Here is a 22,165-nt window from a genome sequence, read left to right on the forward strand (position 1 = left end):
AAATTTAATTCAATCTTATTTATCTGATGAATATCAACCAAATATTTGAAAACAACATCACCGTTATTATTATAAACTTCCAATATCTCTACACCTGTAATTTTGTACAATTCAACATTAAAACACCCTCACTTATTTAATACATCCGTTCTCGTATGCTATGCAAGTGACAACATCCATTCTTATATGTTGATGAGTTCACTATTAAAAGCCTTAGTTAACACTTTTATTTTACTTCAACTCAACAATTATGTCAAAAGTTACAATGGTCTTACCTAATACATCTAATACATACCTAAACACATCCAATCTCATATTCAAGTCAATTGAGTCAACATGTATACCAACAATTCTTACATGCTCGTTAATTTAGCATTATACGCTTCGATTATTCTCGTTTTTTTTTTTTTTTTTTTCAATTAAAATCTTAATAGATACAATATCTCAAGATTTAACAAAGGTTAACTAGAAATTAATAAAATTGGCAAAACCATCTACAACAGTAATTTATAACTGTAAACTGTAATCCTTAACAATATTTAACTTTCTTATATCTTAACTTTCATTTATATCCTCTAGTAACTTTTCTTATATATTCCTGGGATTAAATTGACAGATATAGCCTTACTTCCACAACTTATATTCTCTCTCATTTTATTTGCATTGGATATAAAGGTCTCTTAAAACAGTTATAGGTTCAATAGGATCCTTTCAACTTAAATCTAGTATACCCATGTACACTTTTCAAAACTTTAATGCTCATACATTTAACAACAATCAATTGTCCTTTTGTTTTTTTTTCTTTTAACTACCTGTGCTTCTTAAATTTGTATTCACTATAATACCATTATAATTAAAGAACAATGGCTCAGCTCGCAAACATTTTCTCAACGAATACTTCTCTATAACATGTAAAACTTACAACTTAGACCATGCAGTATTTATTTTTCATTCTACATATATGCTATTCATAAAGTAGTTTATTATCCATCAGGAAACCATATATAAATAACGCCAGTATCCATATTCATAAACCAGCTCGTCCATACTGACTATCCACGTCTCTCTCTCTCTCTCTCTCTCTCTCTCTATGGAAGTTTGCATCCAGTCTTTTCCTGCTGTTTCCTTTTTTTTTTCTTATGTCATCTGCTTATCTTTTTTTCTGCTGTCCTACTTTTCTTTTGTCTGTCGTCTCTGCCATTTTCTTATATATATATATTCTTTTGCTATCACTGGTGTATTGGCTTATAAATTTTTCATTTCATTATATGGCGTCATACAATCCAATCAATCAGAATACTATTTAAATGTTAAATAGGCATTATTATATGTATTTATACCTGTACATATGATACAATCTTGTCTGTCTGTGTCTCATAATTTTCCTCTATAATAATTTTAAAGCTTATGTACTTTGAATATCTTAACATTGCCTTCCACAGAGACTATTTAATAATAACTAATTAATATACAGAAACTTCATTAGTCAAATCATAAAATATTTTATAATCCTGTAGTATACAAATACATAAAAGGTAGGTTACATAAACCATTTAAAAATAGTATCCAATTTTTCCTTTCTCCTCTATTTCACCATATCACAAGTTACATGTATTCACTTAATTCTCTCCCATCTGTCCATACCTATATACAACAAAAGAGTGCTATGCACTCATTTATTTCCATTTTCCTGCCATAATATCTGAATTATAAAGTTTATTATCCAAATTTCACAATTCTAGCACACTGTTTGACACAATCCATGTGCTAACTTCAAGATGAGTTAATAATGAACTCATGAATGCTTTAAATCAGTTATTATCATCTTCTGATATACATTTATTTATATTAATATTCAATAATATATTCTATACATTCTATTTTTTTTTTTATCTGTACTTCACAAATATATAATACAATTTGAATTTAAACAATTATGATTTCCTCCTTGGTTCACATTTCAATTCCAATACAGATTTAACAATGAATCTGTCCACTTTATAGTTTCTTAGTACTGTCATTCTACAAATGATACTAAATAATAAAACTCAATGGATAACTTAAGCTCAGATCCTTGCAGCAAATCTTCAGTTCATTAGCTTATGCAGTACACAAGATTGGACAATATAGCAATACATTGCAATATATTACAATAGTCTATTTTCATTATTGTGATAACAATTGTCTTATGTTGTACATATTCAAATTATAAAATCATGACATTTTGTGCAATTTACTGTATGGAGAGTTATAACTCATGAAAAGGCAAATACTCTCACTGTTGCGACTCAATATATATATCCAAACATTCTGTATGTACACAAATATTAACTTATTTCCAAAAACTTTTATTCATATTCACAACACTAATAGTAAATTTAAAGACAAACTTGTTGCTCAAGTATTGTTTAGAAAATTCAACAGGTTTCTTGTACAATCAATAACATAATCAAGAGCCAACAACATTCATTTCTGGCTTTACCAAAAGCTTTTCTTAAAAGACAACTTCATAAATTATAAAACTAAATTAAAGTCTGTATACAATCAAGACCCAACAACATCCATTTCTGGCTTTACCAAAAGCCTTTCTTTAGGTTAAAAGACAACTTCATAGTTTACAAAACTGAACCATGTAAGAATAGTCTTACCTGTAATCTATCAATTTCTAACATGTCACATATTAATTGGGTGCTTATAAATTCCAACAATCACTTCGGATTGTCTCAAATGACAAATGTACATAGCTATAGGTACCTGCACAGGACCTTTAAGTACCTTTATTGCTCAACAATGGCTGCTAAGGGCCATTCTAATGAATTTCAAGAGAAGCATCAAAGAAGTGAACCAATTGCTCAAACATATAATACATTCAATATGAGCATACATATAATATATAATTCCAGCATAATATGACACCTTTGAGGAATTGGATATCATCTCTAGGTGCTTTTTCAACACATTAATAATCAATATCATATGATTATGATAACCTCGAAGATCCTAATAGATCTCAATTGGATTTTATACTAATTAATAATTAAATAAGGAACTATTAATAATAATAGTTTACAGTTATTCGGTTTTTAACATTGGAGTTTACTACCAATTGTTAGCCATTGCTATATATATACATATATAGATATACATTTATAAAATTCAAAACACAGCAAGAAATAAATATAATAATTGTACTATCAGAGTTAAGTACTATTTTCACTGAGAGCTTCACAGCTAATCCTGAGATAGCATCTAAAATGTCTTTAATATGTAATATTATGAAATATAACATGTTATGTAGCTTGTATCCGTTTATGTCAACAATATACTGTGTCTATCTATATTAATATGCTTTATTAATTCATTAATAAACACATATCAAAGTATCAACCAATATAATATATATATGACAGTATCTTAATTTGGGAATATAACCACAATCAAGACATATACCTGGACTATGCCTGTGATTATCATTTATCTGAAATGGGATCATCAAACATATATGTGTACCTATGTAAAGAAATAATAACAATTCTTCAATTCAATTCACGTAGAACAAACACACAAAACTGAACAGTAAGTTTGACTAATTTACTGTGAATTAGCAACAAACTCAGCAATACCATTACACTGTTTATATGTATAACATGGTATGTGTTCTCATGTTCAACCTGTATGTCAACATAGTTGATGTAACTGTTTCTAATCTGTTGATATCCTATCATACTCTATCATAGGCATTAATAACATAACAATAGTTACTCTGTATTTTAAACTAATTAGATATCCATGTTGTTTTATACTTAATGTATTCATAATACTTCTTTCTTAGGTATATTGTATACCTCAATATCGTGCTACATGTCATGTCATTACTCTCGCAAGTTATCGTACATACTAAATCTATTTAATACAGAAAGCAATTCATCCAAAAGTTTAATAAAACAAGTGAGATACTGCGTTTAATGGTATGCGTGTTATTAACGTAAATTCACTTACCACAACTTCTAGTCAGAATTACCTTACGGTCGAATTTGTAGGCGGGATTGGTACCGCTTCTGAACTTTTATAATCACTAGTATTCTGACGACTTAGGCGTAATGCCGGTTAGTCAGGGAGAGAAACACCTCAATGCCTACAATATTCACAATTACCTATCTCTTATTTGTTTTTATAATAATATCAACACTTTCGCTCCAAAACTCCCGCTGCCTCCGTTCAATCATCCGTCATCCACTTGTCAATGTCACATAGATTACTTTGGCTCTGGCCTCTGACGTTCCGTTTCAGGTTACATGATATTGACTTTACCATTTTTAATTAATGGTGCGTCACACGATAGTTAACAAACAATTGATACAAATACATAGATTTTTTTTCATAAATACATACATATTATACATAGAAAACACCCAGACCGATACAAACAATCATACTCATGAATACAAATGTTTGTACCGTGCGAGGAATCGAATCCGCGACCACCGTCAAAATTATCTATATATGTATCTGATAACGGTATTACGCGATTAGATACGTCTAAAATTTTTTTTTTAAGTAGTTATAACATTTGTCTAGTACCCATAACACAAACTTAGCTAAACTTGGGTTTTGATAGCGCTGTGTAAATTGTCCAGGGTTATTATTCTTACATGTCCATAGTAAAGCATGCGATAACAACGTTATCAGTTAAATAAGTACTCGTAAATATTTTAGCGGAGTTTACATTCAATTTGTTGTACTCATGTCCGAAATAGATGACCTTTTTGTAGGACCTAAAAAAACATTCGTATCCCTTCAGTGGCTAATGTGTTGATTTTAGGTTTTCAGATAATAGATACTTATTTAATGGACCTTGCTCTTAGGAATTGTGTAATTTGATGCCCACGGATTTTTTCTTACGGATGATAATGGAATGGTGCAGTCGGCTGCGCTAACGGTTTACGTCGACGGAGCATCAGTGGACGGATGAACATGAGGTTAGGAGTTTAGACCACTAAATGAAGTAGGAAGCAGAAATAATATTATACTGAGATAGGTCCCCGGGATACAAACATCGAAGGCAATGAAAATGCCGACCATCTGACAAAATTAGGGGCAAAAATCGCACAACTGGGCCCCGAACCCTTCTGTGGTGTGCCTCGTTGCCTAAAACTGGGACATCTCAAATAATTGCCAGAAACGAAATGCCAGGATTGACACATTCAAAAGCCCTAATATCGGGATACTCGAACAAATACTCCAATAGACTACTGCTATTGAGTAAAAACAACATATGCACGATGACCAGGGCCCTCACAGAACACTGCAAATTAAACAAGCATATGGCTAAACTAGGCCTATGCACGACAAAAATCTGCAGATTCTGCCAAACTGAAGAGGAAACGCCACTACACATCCTATGTGATTGTAGCCCACTCATGCATAAACGAAATATCTCCTTTGGAAAGTTTACACTCTTTCCCGAGGAGATAAAACCATCGCTCCTAAGAATATCCTTCAATTCTTGTCCTTGACGGGTCTAGGCAGCGAACTCTGAAAAAGGGCGAGCACGATAGATCTATGTAGGTCGCAGTGCTACAGGTGCTACAAACATCTGACAATAGCCCAAACAACCCAGTAAAAAAAAATAGCCCATCGTGATCATTTCACCAGGCATTTATCACGATTGTTCCAGTGGTTCCCCACTTGGAAGTCAACCTGACATGGTACATTGCAACCCCCTTCCCCAACAATCCCCTTTCCCCTATGCCCGCGGTGACGCTAAGGTAGGTACACCACTCGTGTTCAAGTTCTGGTGATACAGACAGACAGATTTACTTGATGATTAAAAATATATGTACAAGTCCCTCCGCAGGTTTGGAGTGCCATCTGCACTCGTCCCCTATCGTCCGGTGGAGCTATAATGCTACGTTTACATTCAGCCGCTTCCCCTGCCACTCGCGCTGCCGGAAATATTGCCGGGCGACTAAGCGAGAGGGCTGAATGTACAAACACGCTGCCACTCGCGCTGCCAGTCCTTTGACTCGCGCACGAAAAACCGACAATCGAGGGAGCGCCAGGCAGCGCCAATGGCATGGGAAGTGTTTCCACTCGTGTTTACACTCTCGCGCTGCTCATTTCCGTGGTCACTTCTCTGCCCACTCGGGCTGAGTGTAAATTAGGCATGAAGTCCAGCTGCGACCAACAGCATTAGAGTAGTCTGAAAAAAAAAATACATACAGTCTTATAAAAAAGTACATGGTAATTACCCACATTGTAGTTATCACCTACCATCAGGTTTTTATTTGCTATCCCCATTACATAAAAAGAAATTAAGCTCCAGGACGAGGGAGCTACGAAGATTTACTTCCTAAAAAGAAAACATTACAAGTGCCCCTCGGTAGTTAATTTTCCTAATTCACTTTGTACGGAGCCGTATCTTATTTTATCTACTGTTTAAACATCTGTCATCGTATAATCTGTTTGTAATCTAAATATATATAACTCAAAGGTGACTGACTGACTGACGTAGTGATCTATCAACGCACAGCCCAAACTACTGGACGGATCGGGCTGAAATTTGACATGCAGGTAGATGTTATGACGTAGGCATCCGCTAAGAAAATATTTTGTTTAATTCTACCCCCAAAGGGATAAAATAGGGGATGAAAGTTTGAAACTTTGTCAATTTTAAACCGATCGGGCTGAGACTTTGCATCCATAAAGCTACTATGATGTAGGCATCCCCTAAGAAAGGATTTTGATAATATCCACCCCTAAGCGGATAAATTAACGCGAGCGAAGCCGCGGGCAAAAGCTAGTCTATCTATAAAGTTAAAAGATCAATAGCAATACATTAACAAAATTAAATAACAAACTAACATTTATATCATGGCTAAATTTAATTCATGTACTTACTTAGAGTTTGTTTAGGGAAAAAAGATTTTTGCTCACTGACAGCGCAGAGGCAATTCTACGATTTTTTATTGTTTATTTACATTTCATACATTTAAAAAAAAAACATTGTAATCCAACGCAGGCGCATCGTGGCAATGGAGGTACCATTAAAATGAAAAAACATTTTTTATTTTATTTTAAAGCAACGCCAATCTGTCTTTAAAAAAAAGAAATTCAACTGAGTTTCTTGCCGGTTCTTCTCAACTGAATCTGTATACTGAACTGGACGGTAGGGAAAATCTATCAACGCACAGCACAAACCATTAGACGGATCGGGCTGAAATTCGGCATGCAGGTAGATGTTATGACGTAGGCATCCGCTAAGAAAAGATTTTGATTAATTCTACCTCCAAAGGGATAAAATAGGGGATGAAAGTTTATATGAAACTTTGTCAATTTTAAACTGATCAGGCTGAGACTTTGCCTGCATAAAGCTAAAGGATTTTGATAAATTCCACCCCTAAGGGGATAAATTAACGCGAGCGAAGCCGCGGGCAAAAGCTAATGTTATATATATACAAAAAAAAATACATTCATAAGCGAGTAAAATGTACTACATAAATGATTGATTTTTTATGTGTTTGGATTTGCCTCTTTAAATAGACATACTGGGTAAAGTTAGGCAAAGTCAAATGAGGTTACTAGTACCCGAATAACCTTGATTCTGAGTTTGGATATCTCCGGTATTACTGATCCAATTATGAAAATATTTTTAGTATTGGATAGGTCATCTATGGCGGAAGACTACAGACTATAAAACATTATACTACAATCAACAGGAGTAGATGCAGGAGCTGTAACAATACATGTTCCAAAAAACAGGGAAAATGTAACACAGACGAAGTCGCTAGTCTATACATCTATATATATAAATGAAATTGGAGTGTCTGTTTGTAATAATGAAATAACCAGTTTTTACTACATGCATATGAATATAAATACGGTACATACACCAAAATAACATTTTTTACCATTTTTGTCTGTCTGTCTGTTTCTAACTAATGCAAAAATTGGCTGAACCGATTTTCACGGGACTTTTTTTGACAGATAGCTGATGTAATAAGGAATAACTTAGACTACTTTTGTTTTAGAAAAATAATATTAAACTCCATACGGACGAAGTCGCAGCAACAACTAGTCAGTAATAAAGTTCAACTACTGCATTTAAAATCCTAACAAAAGGTACTAGTAACTACACTGTGTTTATAAGTCCATAACGATGTTATTCTACGCATCGTATTTTAAAAATATACATTACTAAAGTACAAACGAGCGATGTTTATGAAAATGAAAGAATTCTAATAAATCATGATTTGATTGAAAGCTAAGAATAGATGGACTGTGCGAAGTTACGCAAAAGGATAATCAATTTACTTGTTACTTTCTTCTTGCGGCATAAATATCGACATCTTTGGTCTACCGGTTTAATATAACAAGATATATCTACAATCGCAAGTTGGATACAAATCTTATATATAAAACTAGCTTTTGCCCGCGGCTTCGCTCGTATTAATTTATCCCCTTAGGGGTGGAATTAATCAAAATCCTTTCTTAGAGGATCCATACGTCATAGTAGCTTTATGCATGCAAAGTCTCAGCCCGATCGGTTTAAAACTGACAAAGTTTCATACAAACTTTCATCCCCTATTTTATCCCCTTGGGGGTAGAATTAATCAAAATCCTTTCTTAACGGATGCTTACGTCATAACATCTACCTGCATGCCAAATTTCAGCCGGGTCCGTCCAGTGGTTTGGGCTGTGCGTTGATAGATTACTATGTCAGTCACCTTTGAGTTATATATATTTAGATTCTCGTGTCACAATGTTAGTTACCATACTCCTCTGAAAGGGCTTGACCGATTTTTATTAAATTATATATGCATATTCAATAGGTCTGAGTATCGGCTACTATCTATTTTTCATACCCCTAAGTGATAAGGGTTATCCACCCCTAACACTATTTTTTAACTTTAGGCCAAAATTTTTTATTTATATTTTTTTATTATGTATCGTTAAAAAATACATACAACCCTAAATTTTCACCCTTCTATCACTGACCCCTATTTTTTTATAGCGCTATTAATTGAAATGGCAAAACAACGTTTGTCGGGACAGTTAGTATTTATATACTAGCTAGCACGCGGTTACATCCGCATAAAATCTATAGCTTATTTGTTATTCTGATGTATAACCTACATTACTGTAGAGTTTCATCAAAATCCATTGAGTAATCTTTGCGTGAAAGAGTAACAAATTCATCTATCCATCCTTACTTACAAACTTTAGCGTTTATAATTTTAAATAACAATAAGATGTATCATGAAATATCTGTTTATATTCTTTATAAGTATATTTCCATCTACAAAAAATATATATTTCAGTACGTTTATAAATAGTCTAGTATTCATAGTTGAAATTTTGCTTGTTTTAGGAGCAAAGAACGCTGTGTAAGTAGTCTAAAATTGTTTATTTATTATATAAAATTACATTTACAATTAATAATTTAAATTACAATTATATACATTTTATATATAAAATTGTTTAGTAATAACTGGATGCGAAGGGCTGAAGATCGTACCCAGTGGCGTGCCTTGTCTCAGCAGAATGAGCTAAATGTGTCGTGTATCTGTTGATATAAAAAACTTAATATCTGTCTATCTATTTGTTAATACTCATAGTATTACCATCGCTACTGCCATAATGCGCTCATCGTCCTACTGCGGCTGCGCGCCGTCCGTATATTTTGACTCTGTGGCGCGTTGCGTTTGGCGCGGGAAAAACAATCTACAATTTGACTTCTTCTAGAGACATTCTTCAACTATTGTACTTCTGATCACAAATTTTTGTATACTGTTCTTCATTACAATTGCACCTAACATATCAATTATGTGTAATGATATCCTCTGAACCACACGATACAGACTTGCATGTCTAGTGTGTGGTTCGCCGTAATGTGTATTGAATGTAAAAGTGTTTTATTGGCCAATAAAGTTTATTATTATTATTATTATTATATATAGCAGAAATTACTATTATTAGAATAAACTTCTTATATAACAAAATACATAAAAAATAATGTCCCTAATCCCGTATCGTAATTTATATATTTTTATTACATAGTTGTTTGATGTACCCAGTCTGAGAAAGACCTGTTGATATAAAAAACTAAATACCTGTCTATCTATTATAATTTTTTATAAATTTATGTATAAAATACACACTTCAAATACAGTAGATGGGATAATGTCATAAATAAATCTTTGCTGGGTAGTAACACAGTTAATACGCTCTGTGTCGAGTATAAAGTGGATTTTATTGTACCTTCATATACAGATAATCAATATTCTATTAAAGCTTTATTCTCCTTTGTTGCAGGTAACGACTCCGCAGAAAGAAATGACATACTAAAACATTTACGAAATGGATTCCACAGAAGACGAATTTTATAATATATGCCTGAACCTAACAACGGAAGAAGTGAGCCTAGGTGGTTGCAATTACAGCAGTGAATATGAAAATGGAGAATTACTTGAAAAGGTCGTATCTAGGGTTGTGCCAATATTCTTCGGATTTATTGGTATCGTCGGACTGGTGGGCAACGCTTTAGTGGTTCTTGTCGTAGCTGCCAACCCTGGTATGAGATCGACGACCAATCTATTAATAATAAATCTTGCAGTAGCAGATCTTCTGTTTGTAATATTCTGCGTGCCATTTACCGCAACAGACTATGTGATGCCAAGATGGCCTTTCGGGGACTGGTGGTGCAAAGTGGTCCAATACTTCATAGTGGTAACGGCTCACGCATCAGTCTACACACTGGTGCTGATGTCTCTAGATAGGTTTATGGCTGTGGTGCATCCTATAGCATCAATGTCGATAAGAACGGAGAAGAATGCATTGCTGGCAATAGCCTGCATCTGGGTAGTGATTCTAACGACAGCAATACCGGTGGGGATCTGCCATGGGGAGAGGGAGTATGCTTATTACCATAGAAATCACTCGTCGTGTGTGTTTCTGGAGGAGCAGGGATACAGCAGACTGGGATTCCAGATGTCTTTCTTTCTGTCGTCGTATGTAATTCCATTGGCGCTGATCAGCGTGCTGTACATGTGCATGCTGACGAGGCTGTGGAAGAGCGCGCCAGGGGGAAGGGTGTCAGCGGAGAGCAGGAGGGGGAGAAAGAAGGTCACCAGGATGGTTGTGGTTGTAGTCGTCGTGTTTGCTGTATGCTGGTGCCCAATACAGGTATATTTTGAAGATCATAATTCCATAAATATATATTAGTTTGTACCTACTTTAAACCAGGAAATATTCCCAATTAGGATATATTTTTCTTATGTTAGTATCCTCAGAACCTCGTCATTTTTATTTTTATTTTCTTGTATTCCAAATATACTTTCTGATTGATATAAACGTCATTAAAATTAATACAGTTCGAGTTTTAAAGCAAAATTATATTCAAATTCAAATACAAAATATCTTTATTCATGTAGATCTATTACAGACTCTTAAGATATATCAAATCTACCGTCAGTTCGGTTCATGATTTTGAGATGAAAAGAACTGACAAGTAACTCGGCACGTATTCTTTTCAAATAAATGTTGTACATGTTTAATAATACAGATTCATTTTTAAGTTCAAATTTGGAAGAATAAAGTGACCACCAGCTTATGCTATTGCAAAAGCAAATCAGTCTTCATAACCCGAACAGACCAGTCCCCACAAGCAGCACCAGTATGACGGATATATGTAATCTAGTGATTTTTCAACTATTCTTCTGTTGTTCAACTCAGCTGTCCTTTCAGTTGCACTGGACGAGATATCTACTGATTATACTGTATGTTGACTCTTTTTTATATCGATTTGAAATAGGCACTCTGAACCGAACTTTAGCTGAAATCTTAATATGTATTTTTTTTACTCTAGTACTCTTTTTTTTTATACAGATTTTAAATAGGTACTCTGAATCAAACTTTAGCTATAGTTTATTAAATCTAATCTATTTCAAAAGGACATTCAGAAAAGACTCAGATATTGATAAAAAAATGACAGATGATATTTTATTATAGTAATATGTTTATTATCAAAGAATAGATGTAGTTTAGTAGCGTAACTATAAATAAATCCAAGAAACGTTAAAATCGATCACAACCGCACAGGAAAAAACAAGATAACGATAATTGCTGTCCCGTTCTATCTCGTGGCCTCGATTGGCTATCGACATGTTAGCTCGCCACTTCTCTACGCCTGAACCAATAAGGAAAATCACAGTATTATTAACAGTGTAATCTTGTCAATGTTGAATGCGATCAAATAAACATATCTCAATCCATAATCCTTTTAATAACAACTAGATCGTATGGAGAATATCTTTTGGAAGATTTTTGTTATTAGTTCTATTATTCTACACCCACATTCGCGAAAATATTTATACGACTGAATCGTTGGACCGATTTCATTAATTCTTCATTTGTTATCTTTGTAACTGTAATCTTTTTAATAATAACTAGATCGTCTGGAAGATATGATTTGGAAGCTTTATCTTTTTTTAACAGTTTTATTATTCTACACCTACATTGGCGAATATATTTGTACGCGTGAATCGTTGGACAGATTTCGGTAATTCTTTATTTGTTATCTTTGTCACTCTAATCTTTTTAATAATAACTAAATCGTCTGGGAGATATGTTTTGGAAGCTTTATCTTTTTTTATTACTTTTATTCTATTACACCCAGATTTTAATACATTTTTACGCGTGAACCGCTGGACTGATTTCGGTAATTCTTTATTTGTTACTATAATCCTTTTTACTATAATCATTTTAATGGTAACTAGATCATCTGGAAGATCTATTTTTGAAGATTTTTTATCAGATTTATTTTCAATTTCGGTAATTCTTTATTTGTTATTATATTCTTTTTAATAGTAATTAGATGGTCTGGAAGGCATCTTTTGGTAGCTTTTTCTTTATTTTTATTAGTTTTATTTTGCTACGCTCAAATTTACAAATTGTCTGTCCCTATGTATGCTTAAGTCTTTAAATGTAGCTAGTATGCAGATAATAAAATCGCGACCTATACAGCCTAAACGGCTGATCTAAACGAAATTGTGAAATAGTACAAATAAAAATATTTTTTTATTTACAATATTAATCTATACATATAAATAAAATTTTCGTGTCTGTTTGTAATATTGAAATAACCGTTTTTTACTACATGCATATGAATACGAATATGGTACATACACCAAAATAACATTTTTGTCTATCTGTCTGTTTGTTCCGGCTAATCTCTGAAATGGCTGGACCGATTTTGAGGAAACTTTTTTGACAGGTAGCTGATGTAATAAGGAGTAACTTAGGCTATTTTCATTTTAGAAAAATAAAGTTGTGAATTCCATGCGGACGAAGTCACGAGTACAGCTAGTATGTAATAAAAAGACAATAACGGTTTTACCGTACTTACTCTTCGGTAAAGATATATATACATATATAGACCCCATTGTCGATTGTTTTTTGCGGACACACGTGGGCCGTTTGAATAATAGATACAATACCGATATTGTACAATCCCTTTTACAAATGTAAATGGTGGGTAGATATTTAATTTAAATGCGGACCACGTTTAATCTGAATACTCCTTTATTTTCATAAACGTAGGTGTTAAAATTGTCTACTAATTGCTGCCCCTCAGTTCGTCTGAGTTTTTTTTGTTTTTTTGGGTAATTGGAAGGTCGAATAAGTTAATTGTCGGATAGTAAGTGGTATATATAGTTTAGTACTGAGATGTCACACCTCTTATTCTATAATTTCTGTAAATTCACTGCCTTACCTCACTTTTCAACACAAAGATTTTCTTGCCAATCTATATATATATATAACTCAAAGGTGACTGACGTAGTGATCTATCAATGCACGGCCCAAACCACTGGACGGATCGGGCTGAAATTTGGCATGCAGGTAGATGTTATGACGTAGGCATTTGCTAAGAAAGGATTTTGATTAATTCTACCCCCAAGGGGATAAATTAGGGGATGAAAGTTTGTATGAAACTTTGTCAATTTTAAACCGATCGGGCTGAGACTTTGCATACATAAAGCTACTATGACGTAGGCATCCCCTAAGAAAGGATTTTGATAAATTCCACCCTTAAGGGGATAAACTAACACGAGTGAAGCCGCGGGTAAAAGATAGTAATACTATACATACATAATATACATAGAATACACATAAACGGACAAACAGTCATACTCATTTACCGTGCCAGGATTTGCACCTATTGTAAGAAGCACTAATTAAGATGAACGACTGAGGCTTTGAAGCCGGCTACCGCAAGGGAAACCCCAAGTAGCGCCCGTGACTTGTGACACGGGTGTAGGTTTAAAGGCCCTTTTAGAATGCATTAACACTCACCTTCACTACTTGCAGCTTCCCCCCAGGCCCAACTAAGACCGGGATAAACCCATTGCTAATACAATTCACTTTAATATCCAAAACACAACTGGCACGCTCTGCGTCGTCGACTGAATGCCGCGGCTCACGCAACGAAAGAGGATTATTCAACTACCGACCTCCGTATTTGTAGACCAAAGTCAGTGTAGTAGGTTGGTCTATAAATACTGGATGGCGCTATTTACAATATTCGTAATAATCCTTACATTGGGTACTTCATTAGTGCTAAAAACAAACCTCCTTTTAATATATTTTTAAAATATCGGATTTTTTCTACAATAATGATGTGAATTCTAACACTATGACAATTAGAAAGCAACGTAGGATGCTACTAACCACTAAACCATCAGAGCATAAATAAAGTAAATGATTATCACTTCTCTGGAGTCCTTCAAACAAGAAATTATAGTAATAATCTCAGGACAATTCACACAGCGCCATCTAGACCCAAGTTAAGCTAGCTAAAGCTTGTGTTATGGGTACTACATAACTGATACAAATACATAGATATATTTATTTTCGTCAATACATACATATTATACATAGAATTATAATCATGAGTACAAATGATTGTGCCGCGCGAGGAATCGAACTCTTGTTTTTGGGACTACTCTAATGCTGTTGGCCCCAGCTGGCCTTTACAGCTTCACCGGACGATAGACGGCGAGTGCAGATAGCACTCCAAACCCGCGGAAGGACTTATGGAGCTGCTGATTGCCAACTCCCGCCTGACGGATACGACTTTAGTCTGAGGGCACCGCTAGGGGTTCGAACCTCGGCTCAGGCCATCGTAACATCGGTCCCCATTTGAACTGGATGGGTAATCGATCAGAGGGGGAATCGAACCCGCGATCGGTAGTAAGGCGGTGTGCTAAACCACTAGACCACCGAGACCGTCAAAATAGAATCTGAGAAATACTAGAGTAAGTAATTAATTAAACCGACAGTTATCCCGTGCAAACAAAATTAACCGGAAAAGCATTTTATTAAATAATTAATCCCTCGTTACATTATGACCGGTACATTTAGCACTTTTGTTATAATTAATTGTGCTCCATTAACTCGGCAAGATTAGATTTTTCGGTTACCTCTCAAAAGAGTAATTAATTCAACTGAAAAATAAATGATCCCACAAAAATAAAATTGACGTACGCGTAATGAATCAAAGAATATAACTCTCTGATTAGAAATACTAACTCTGTTATTTCATTACCGACGCTAATCTATACATATAAATAAAATTAGAGTGTCTGTTTGTAATATTGAAATAACCGTTTTTAACTACATGCATATTTTTCTAAAATAAAAGTAGCCTAAGTTACTCCTTATTACATCAGCTACCTGCCAAAAAAAGTCTCGTCAAAATCGGTTCAGCCATTTCAGAGATTAGCCGGAACAAAGAGACAGACAGACAAACAAAAATGGTAATAAATGTTATTTCGGTGTAGGCGTATTTATATTCATATGCATGTAGTAAAAAACGGTTATTTATATATGTGTGTGTGTGTGTGTGTTCATTTTGCAGAACTGTGTGTTAGCCGTAAGGTGGAAGTATTTGTTCTGTTTCGTCATAATTTAGTTTCAGCATATGCTGGTAGTTACTCTATTCTCCCAAATTTTAATTTAAAATTAATCTGTAAACATGTGCAACTTTATTTGAAAAGAATACGAACTGAACAGTTCTTCTCAGCAACATTTATACAACTATAGTGAAAATCAAGTATACGGCTCATCTGATGGTAAACGATATCCGTAGTCTATGGACGCCTGAAACACATGGGATGTTATGTACGCTCATCTGCGAGTTGACCCTTAAGAAATCTTAATAAAATCTTAGAAACCCTATGCTATCGTTTCTAGAGAAAACCTCGGCAGGAATTCATCCCACAATCTAAGTGTACGCGGGAGGAAGCTCCTCTGAAACCGCACTGTCGGAGGCACCAGTTAGGTTACTGCGTGTAGGGATGAATTCCCTATCGATGATGATTGGTGTTTCCAAACAGCGGAAGTCTAATATACTGATATTCGGCATTGCCCGAGACATCATTTATCATTCATCCCCACACGTTGGAATGTGTTCCAACATGTGGGGATGAATTCTCTGTCGATGATGATCGGTGTTTGAATTCCTTTATGATGATTGATGTTTGAATGCCCTGTCGATGACGATTTATGTTTGAATTCCCTGTCGATTATGATCGGTGTTTGAATTCCCTGTCGATGATGATCAGTGTTTGAATTCCCTCTCGATGACGATCGATGTTTTGAATAATTAAAAGTCTTATATACTGATATTGTTCGCAGATAATTCTACTGGTGAAGGCGTTGGACAAGTACAACATAACTTACTTCACGGTGACGGCGCAGATTGTCTCGCACGTGCTGGCGTATATGAACAGTTGTGTGAACCCTCTACTCTATGCGTTCCTGTCAGAAAACTTCAGGGTTGCATTTAGAAAGGTAAGAATGAAGAAACTTAAAAGCCACGCTCATATCGGTCCAGCTCTTGCCACTTCCCATGTTATCTCATGCATGTCTATGGGAGAAAAATATTATTTATTTTAGATTAAAAAAAATTCTAAACCATTTATTCATGTAGGACATTTTAGCCGCTTATGAACGGCAAATTTATACATATAATGTATAAATTTTAATTTTTTCCTTACCGTCCAGTTTGGAATATAGATCCAATTGAGAAGAACTGGCAAGAAACTCAATTGTATTACTTTTTTTTAAAGCCAGTTTATTTACAATGTATATTTATGTTGATCTCTATGTCTAACATTAAATGAAAATCCTGTGCATGAACAACTATTGCCATGCACGCTCGTCATTCAAGTAATCGTTTAGTGAGTAATAGGCTTTGCTCAGTAAATATGATTAAATGTAAAATATGAGATAATTATGTATTCACCAATTACAAACACAGTTATTACGTGAATACATAACATAATATATGTATGTATGATGTATGTATGGAATATATACGAAACGTAGCTAGACTTTCGGCTGTCTTCAAACAGTGCTTGTACGCAGACAGTTAAATAAATTCATATAATTTTCCACCCACTTCCCAGAATCACTTTGATGTTCAGAATTCATAAAGTAAACTCGTAAATTATTGAAGTAATTTTAAAAATCGACGAGCAATTTACCAATACATACAGAATAATTTATAAGTTTCAAAATACAACGCTTTGAGCAATAAAAAATTGCTTTAATGTTAATTTTCATAGATTTCACTGACCCATGAAGTTTGTGGACCCAACTGAAAATCAGCGCTGGAAACTATGAACTATGTTTTCAGCATTATGCTGAGTTTTAGCCCACATTGACTCTGTTTTTAATGTGTACTGTCTGGTACTTTTTATATTGCCTTGCCGGCATTGCTGTGGCTAACAGTTTCTTTATATATAAAAATAATATTGCGACTATAAATTGTGTTGTAAGCTATCCTATTTTCAAGTTGGTTTAAATTGCATACAATGTGCAAATCAAGTTTAAAAGCGGTTCAGTAGTTTAGGTGTCCATCGCGGACAAACAACGTAATACGTAATTTTTATATATATGTAAAGACTAGCAGACCTGGCCACGCGTTGCTGTGGCTAACAGTTTCTTTATATATAAAAACTAGCTGTTCCCGTGACTTCGTCCGCGTGGAATTTACCTTTATATTACAAATTTTTTTTTTTTTTTTAAATGTTGAGATGTTACTCAACATTTAAAAAAAAAAAATTTTAAAAGTTAGATAGATGAGTCAATACTAGGCTTCCGAGCTGTACCCGAACTCTATTCAACTAGGTAGGTAGTTTTGAAATCTACCAGTGTATGTCATCATACATATTTATTACTATCATACATATTTAATAGTACTATACTACATGCGACTGCGTCCGCGTGGAATTTAACTTTATTTTTCTAAAGCAAAAGTAACCTAAGTTAATTTTTCTAAAATAAAAATAGCCTAAGTTACTCATTACATCACATACCTGCCAAAAAAGTCTCGTCAAAATCGGCCCAGTCATTTCAGAGATTAGCCGGAACAAACTGACCGATAGATAGACAGACAAAAATTATAAAAATGTTATTTCATTATTACAAACAGTCACTCCAATTTTATTTATATATATATATAGATAATATTGTAATTGTAGTGTAATTTATTATTTAAACACATAATAATTGTGTGAAATGAGTCGATAAATTATATTCCATTTTAAAATATGGGAATAGTATCAAAAAGTACTTTTAATAAACTGCTATAAATACATAAATATATATATATTTATATAATTTTTGAATACCTACCATACGGATTCATTTCGCATTAATACCAGCTGCTGAGTTTCACCACCGTACCACCCGCCAGAAACTAAAATACCATCCTGATCATCTGGATGAATGGCGGTCCTCCACAGTGCGGTGTTTTAGAAACTTTTTGCCACGCACAACCTCATAGTCTCACCTTCCGGCAATGGTATTTCCGAACCGATACGATATTGAAACCTTCAAAAAAAGAGTATATTCCTTTTTAAAAGGCCGACAACGTACTTGCAATTCCCCTGGTGTTGAGGGTGCTCATGGGCGGCGGTAATCACTTACCATCAGGTGAGCTGCATGCTCGATTGTCCCCTGTGTTATAATATAAACTTCAAATTACACATACGAAGAGCTATGCTGGTGATCTTAGTTCTCTACCGAATTACTTCGTTTCAGATTTCATCCCTCAGAGAAACTCCAAGCATAACAGATTCAGTACCTTAATTCTCGTGAATAGCAGGGCGTGAGCACTATTCTTCCTCTTCTTCGTTTGATATTATGACATATATATATATATCTGAAGCGTTCTTTTCGACAGTTAGCTGTAGGGGTCCTCCACAGTGCGGTTTTTTAAAAACTTTTTGCCACGCACAACCTCATAGTGGAATCACCTTCGGCAATGGTATTTCCGAACCGATACGATATTGAAACCTTCAAGAACTTATTCCTTTTTAAAAGGCCGACAACGTACTTGCAATTCCCCTGGTGTTGCGGGTGCTCATGGGCGGCGGTAATGACTTACCATCATGTAAGCCGCATGCTCGTTTGTACCCTGTGTTATAAAAAAAAAATACAATTAATTTGTCTACTAAACATAACTTATTTCATTAAGCTAGCATTCTTAGTTTCCGAGGTCTGTAAGTTTTTTTTAAGTGAGTATAAAACATCCAAATTTGAACATTCAAGGTTTTACAAGTAAAAGATTCAATTACATTCATTTACATAAAAAATTCCATTCCATTTACAGCGATTCACAAATGGCGATATCAAAAGGAATAAACATTTTCTCGTTTCATCAAATAAGTAATTGGAATCAAAACAGCCGACGAAAAAAATTAACTTATAAACAAATAATGTCTAATTTATTTTGACCTTGCTCCGCTGCGTTACAATTATTGGACCTTAAAATTGCGAAGTCTCAAGTGACAATGTTTCTAATAGAAATATAAAAAATGTTTATTCAAATAAACTTAAATTTAAGTACTTTTGAATAGTCATACTTATTCCTTTAAACTACCCATGATTCTGAAACCTGTGTTCAAAAACATTCAGCCGCTTCCCCTGCCACTCGCGCTGTCGGAAATATTGCCGGGCGACAACTGAGCGAGAGGGCTGAATGTAAAAACACGCTGCCACTCGCGCTGTCAGTCCTTTGACTCGCGCACGAAAAACCGACAATCGAGGGAGCGCCGGGCAGCGCGAGTGGCAGCGCCAATGGCATGGGAAGTGTTTCCACTCGTGTTTACACTCTCGCGCTGCTCACTTCCCTGCCCACTCGGGCTGAGTGTAAATAGGGCATTACAAGAATAACGAGTAAGAAACTAACGTGTAAAATATCTTAGTAATATTATAAACACAATAGTTTGTGAGTGTATGGACGGATGGATGTATATTACACTGTCACGCAAATATTACTGAATGGATTTGAATAAAACTTTACAATAATATAGCTTATACATCGGAATAACACATCTTTACATAGTATTAAACAAAATCGCTGTCGCTGTCTGTTCATTTATATATTATAAACTAGCTGCGCCTTTGACTTCGTCCGCGTTGAATAGTGACCTTGAGGAATTAAAGAAAATATTAGATTACTAACTGTCCCGGCAAACGTTTTGCCTTAAAATAAAAAAAAAGTTTAGGGGTGGACTACCCCTAACATTTAGAGGGATGAAAAATAAATGTTGGCCGATTCTTAGACCTACTCAATACGCTCACAAAATTTCATGAGAATCGGTCAAGCTGTTTCGGAGGAGTATAGGAACGAAAACTGTGACACGAGAATTTTATATATAAGATTACGCAACGGATCTTAATGCAGTTTTCAACAATAGATAGAGTCATTCAAGAGGAATATTAATGTGTATAATACATGCGTGTTATAGTATAGAACAATCCGTGAGAAAATATGTCGGTTCGCTAGTAAGCAATATAAAGAAAAAAAGTATATATTAGTACTTTATATAGGTTAGGTTAGGTTATAAATTTACGCGGGAAAACCGTGGGCTCACTTTTTTTGGTTCGGTTTTTCCCGTTACCAAGAAAGGCAAAAGAACTCAGCCTATACACGCTCACTTAGTAAATGAATAATTTTCTTTTTTTCTACAGGTCATGTACTGCCCCCCTCCGTACACAGACGCGATGTCCGGCCGCCCGCAGCCTACGAAGACCACACGCACCGGAAACGGAAACTCCTGCCACGACATCGTCTGAGAGTCAGTTCGCAGTCGCACGCGCTTACCATCCGCTGATCAAGCTACCATCGTCTAGAACTCTTCAGGTCAACCGCCGGCGACTGCACTTTCCAACTATACCTAAAGCATTATGCTCTAATTTCCTTTGCTTTTATTTTTTTTTAATCTGTGATGTAAATAGACTCGTTTTAGTTTAGAACTTGTTTATATTCTATGTGTGATCAGCTTGTTTATATTCTATGTGTGATTTAGTCATAGTTTTAGAATAATAATGGCTAAATAGTTAGATTTAGATGTAAATATTTATTAGAGGGTGTTTTATGTAAAATTCCTTACCGATTTCTATATTTCGAGCCCAAATATAGAAGTTAGTGATGAATTTTCGATTGTAAATAAAATTATTTTTTTTATTTATTATTTTTTTACGTTTTTGGTAATATATAAATTTGATTCATATTATTAATTGTCTATAAGATGATAATAACTAGATAAAACATCGAAATTAAATAAATATAGTTTAGAAAATATGTATTAAATGTTGATAAAGAAAATTCTAGATATTAATATTGGTTATATCAATTTTTATAAGGAATGTAAAACATTTAATTTAATTTAATTTATGTTCCGTTTCATAGAAACCGAACTCGCTTTTTATTTTAAGGTATTTGGATACTAGTTAAATTTGCACAAATAATACATTTGAGAGTAGGTAGAATGATATGAACTGAACTGAGGTTTTTAACGAAGAAATTGTTATCTTAGGAAATGTGATTATATGTATATGTATCAATACATAGTGAGGTTACTATGTTACTATGTATATTATGTAATAGTAAATGTTCTTTCATATAAAAATAAATAAAGTCGTTTCATTTATTCAATATTTAGTTTGGAATATCAAATCAAAAATCATTTATTCATGTAGGACATTTTAGCCGCCTATGAACATAATTTTTTTTGTATTAAGTTGCCCCTTTTTCCCTACCGTCCAGTTCAGTATACAGATTCAATTGAGAAGAACTGGCAAGAAACTTGTT

The 22,165-nt window shown here is 34.3% G+C and overlaps 1 protein-coding gene across 1 annotated transcript in view; it reads left to right on the top strand.

Annotated features, from left to right (window-relative positions):
- The window catches only part of LOC131852494 (allatostatin-A receptor), a 143,346-nt gene extending 122,020 nt beyond the window's left edge, over positions 1-21,326 (top strand). Inside the window, exons 3-5 of the mRNA XM_059203161.1 lie at positions 10,315-11,184; positions 16,696-16,851; positions 21,043-21,326. Of these exons, the coding sequence (XP_059059144.1) occupies positions 10,360-11,184; positions 16,696-16,851; positions 21,043-21,147 (1,086 nt within the window). The 5' untranslated portion in view covers positions 10,315-10,359 and the 3' untranslated portion in view covers positions 21,148-21,326. The remainder of the gene's footprint in view (positions 1-10,314; positions 11,185-16,695; positions 16,852-21,042) is intronic.
- Positions 21,327-22,165: the final 839 nt, after the last annotated feature.

The sequence above is a fragment of the Achroia grisella genome, unplaced genomic scaffold (assembly GCF_030625045.1).
Source record: "Achroia grisella isolate CSIRO2021 unplaced genomic scaffold, CSIRO_AGI_Agris_v1 utg853, whole genome shotgun sequence".
NCBI lineage: Eukaryota > Metazoa > Arthropoda > Insecta > Lepidoptera > Pyralidae > Achroia > Achroia grisella.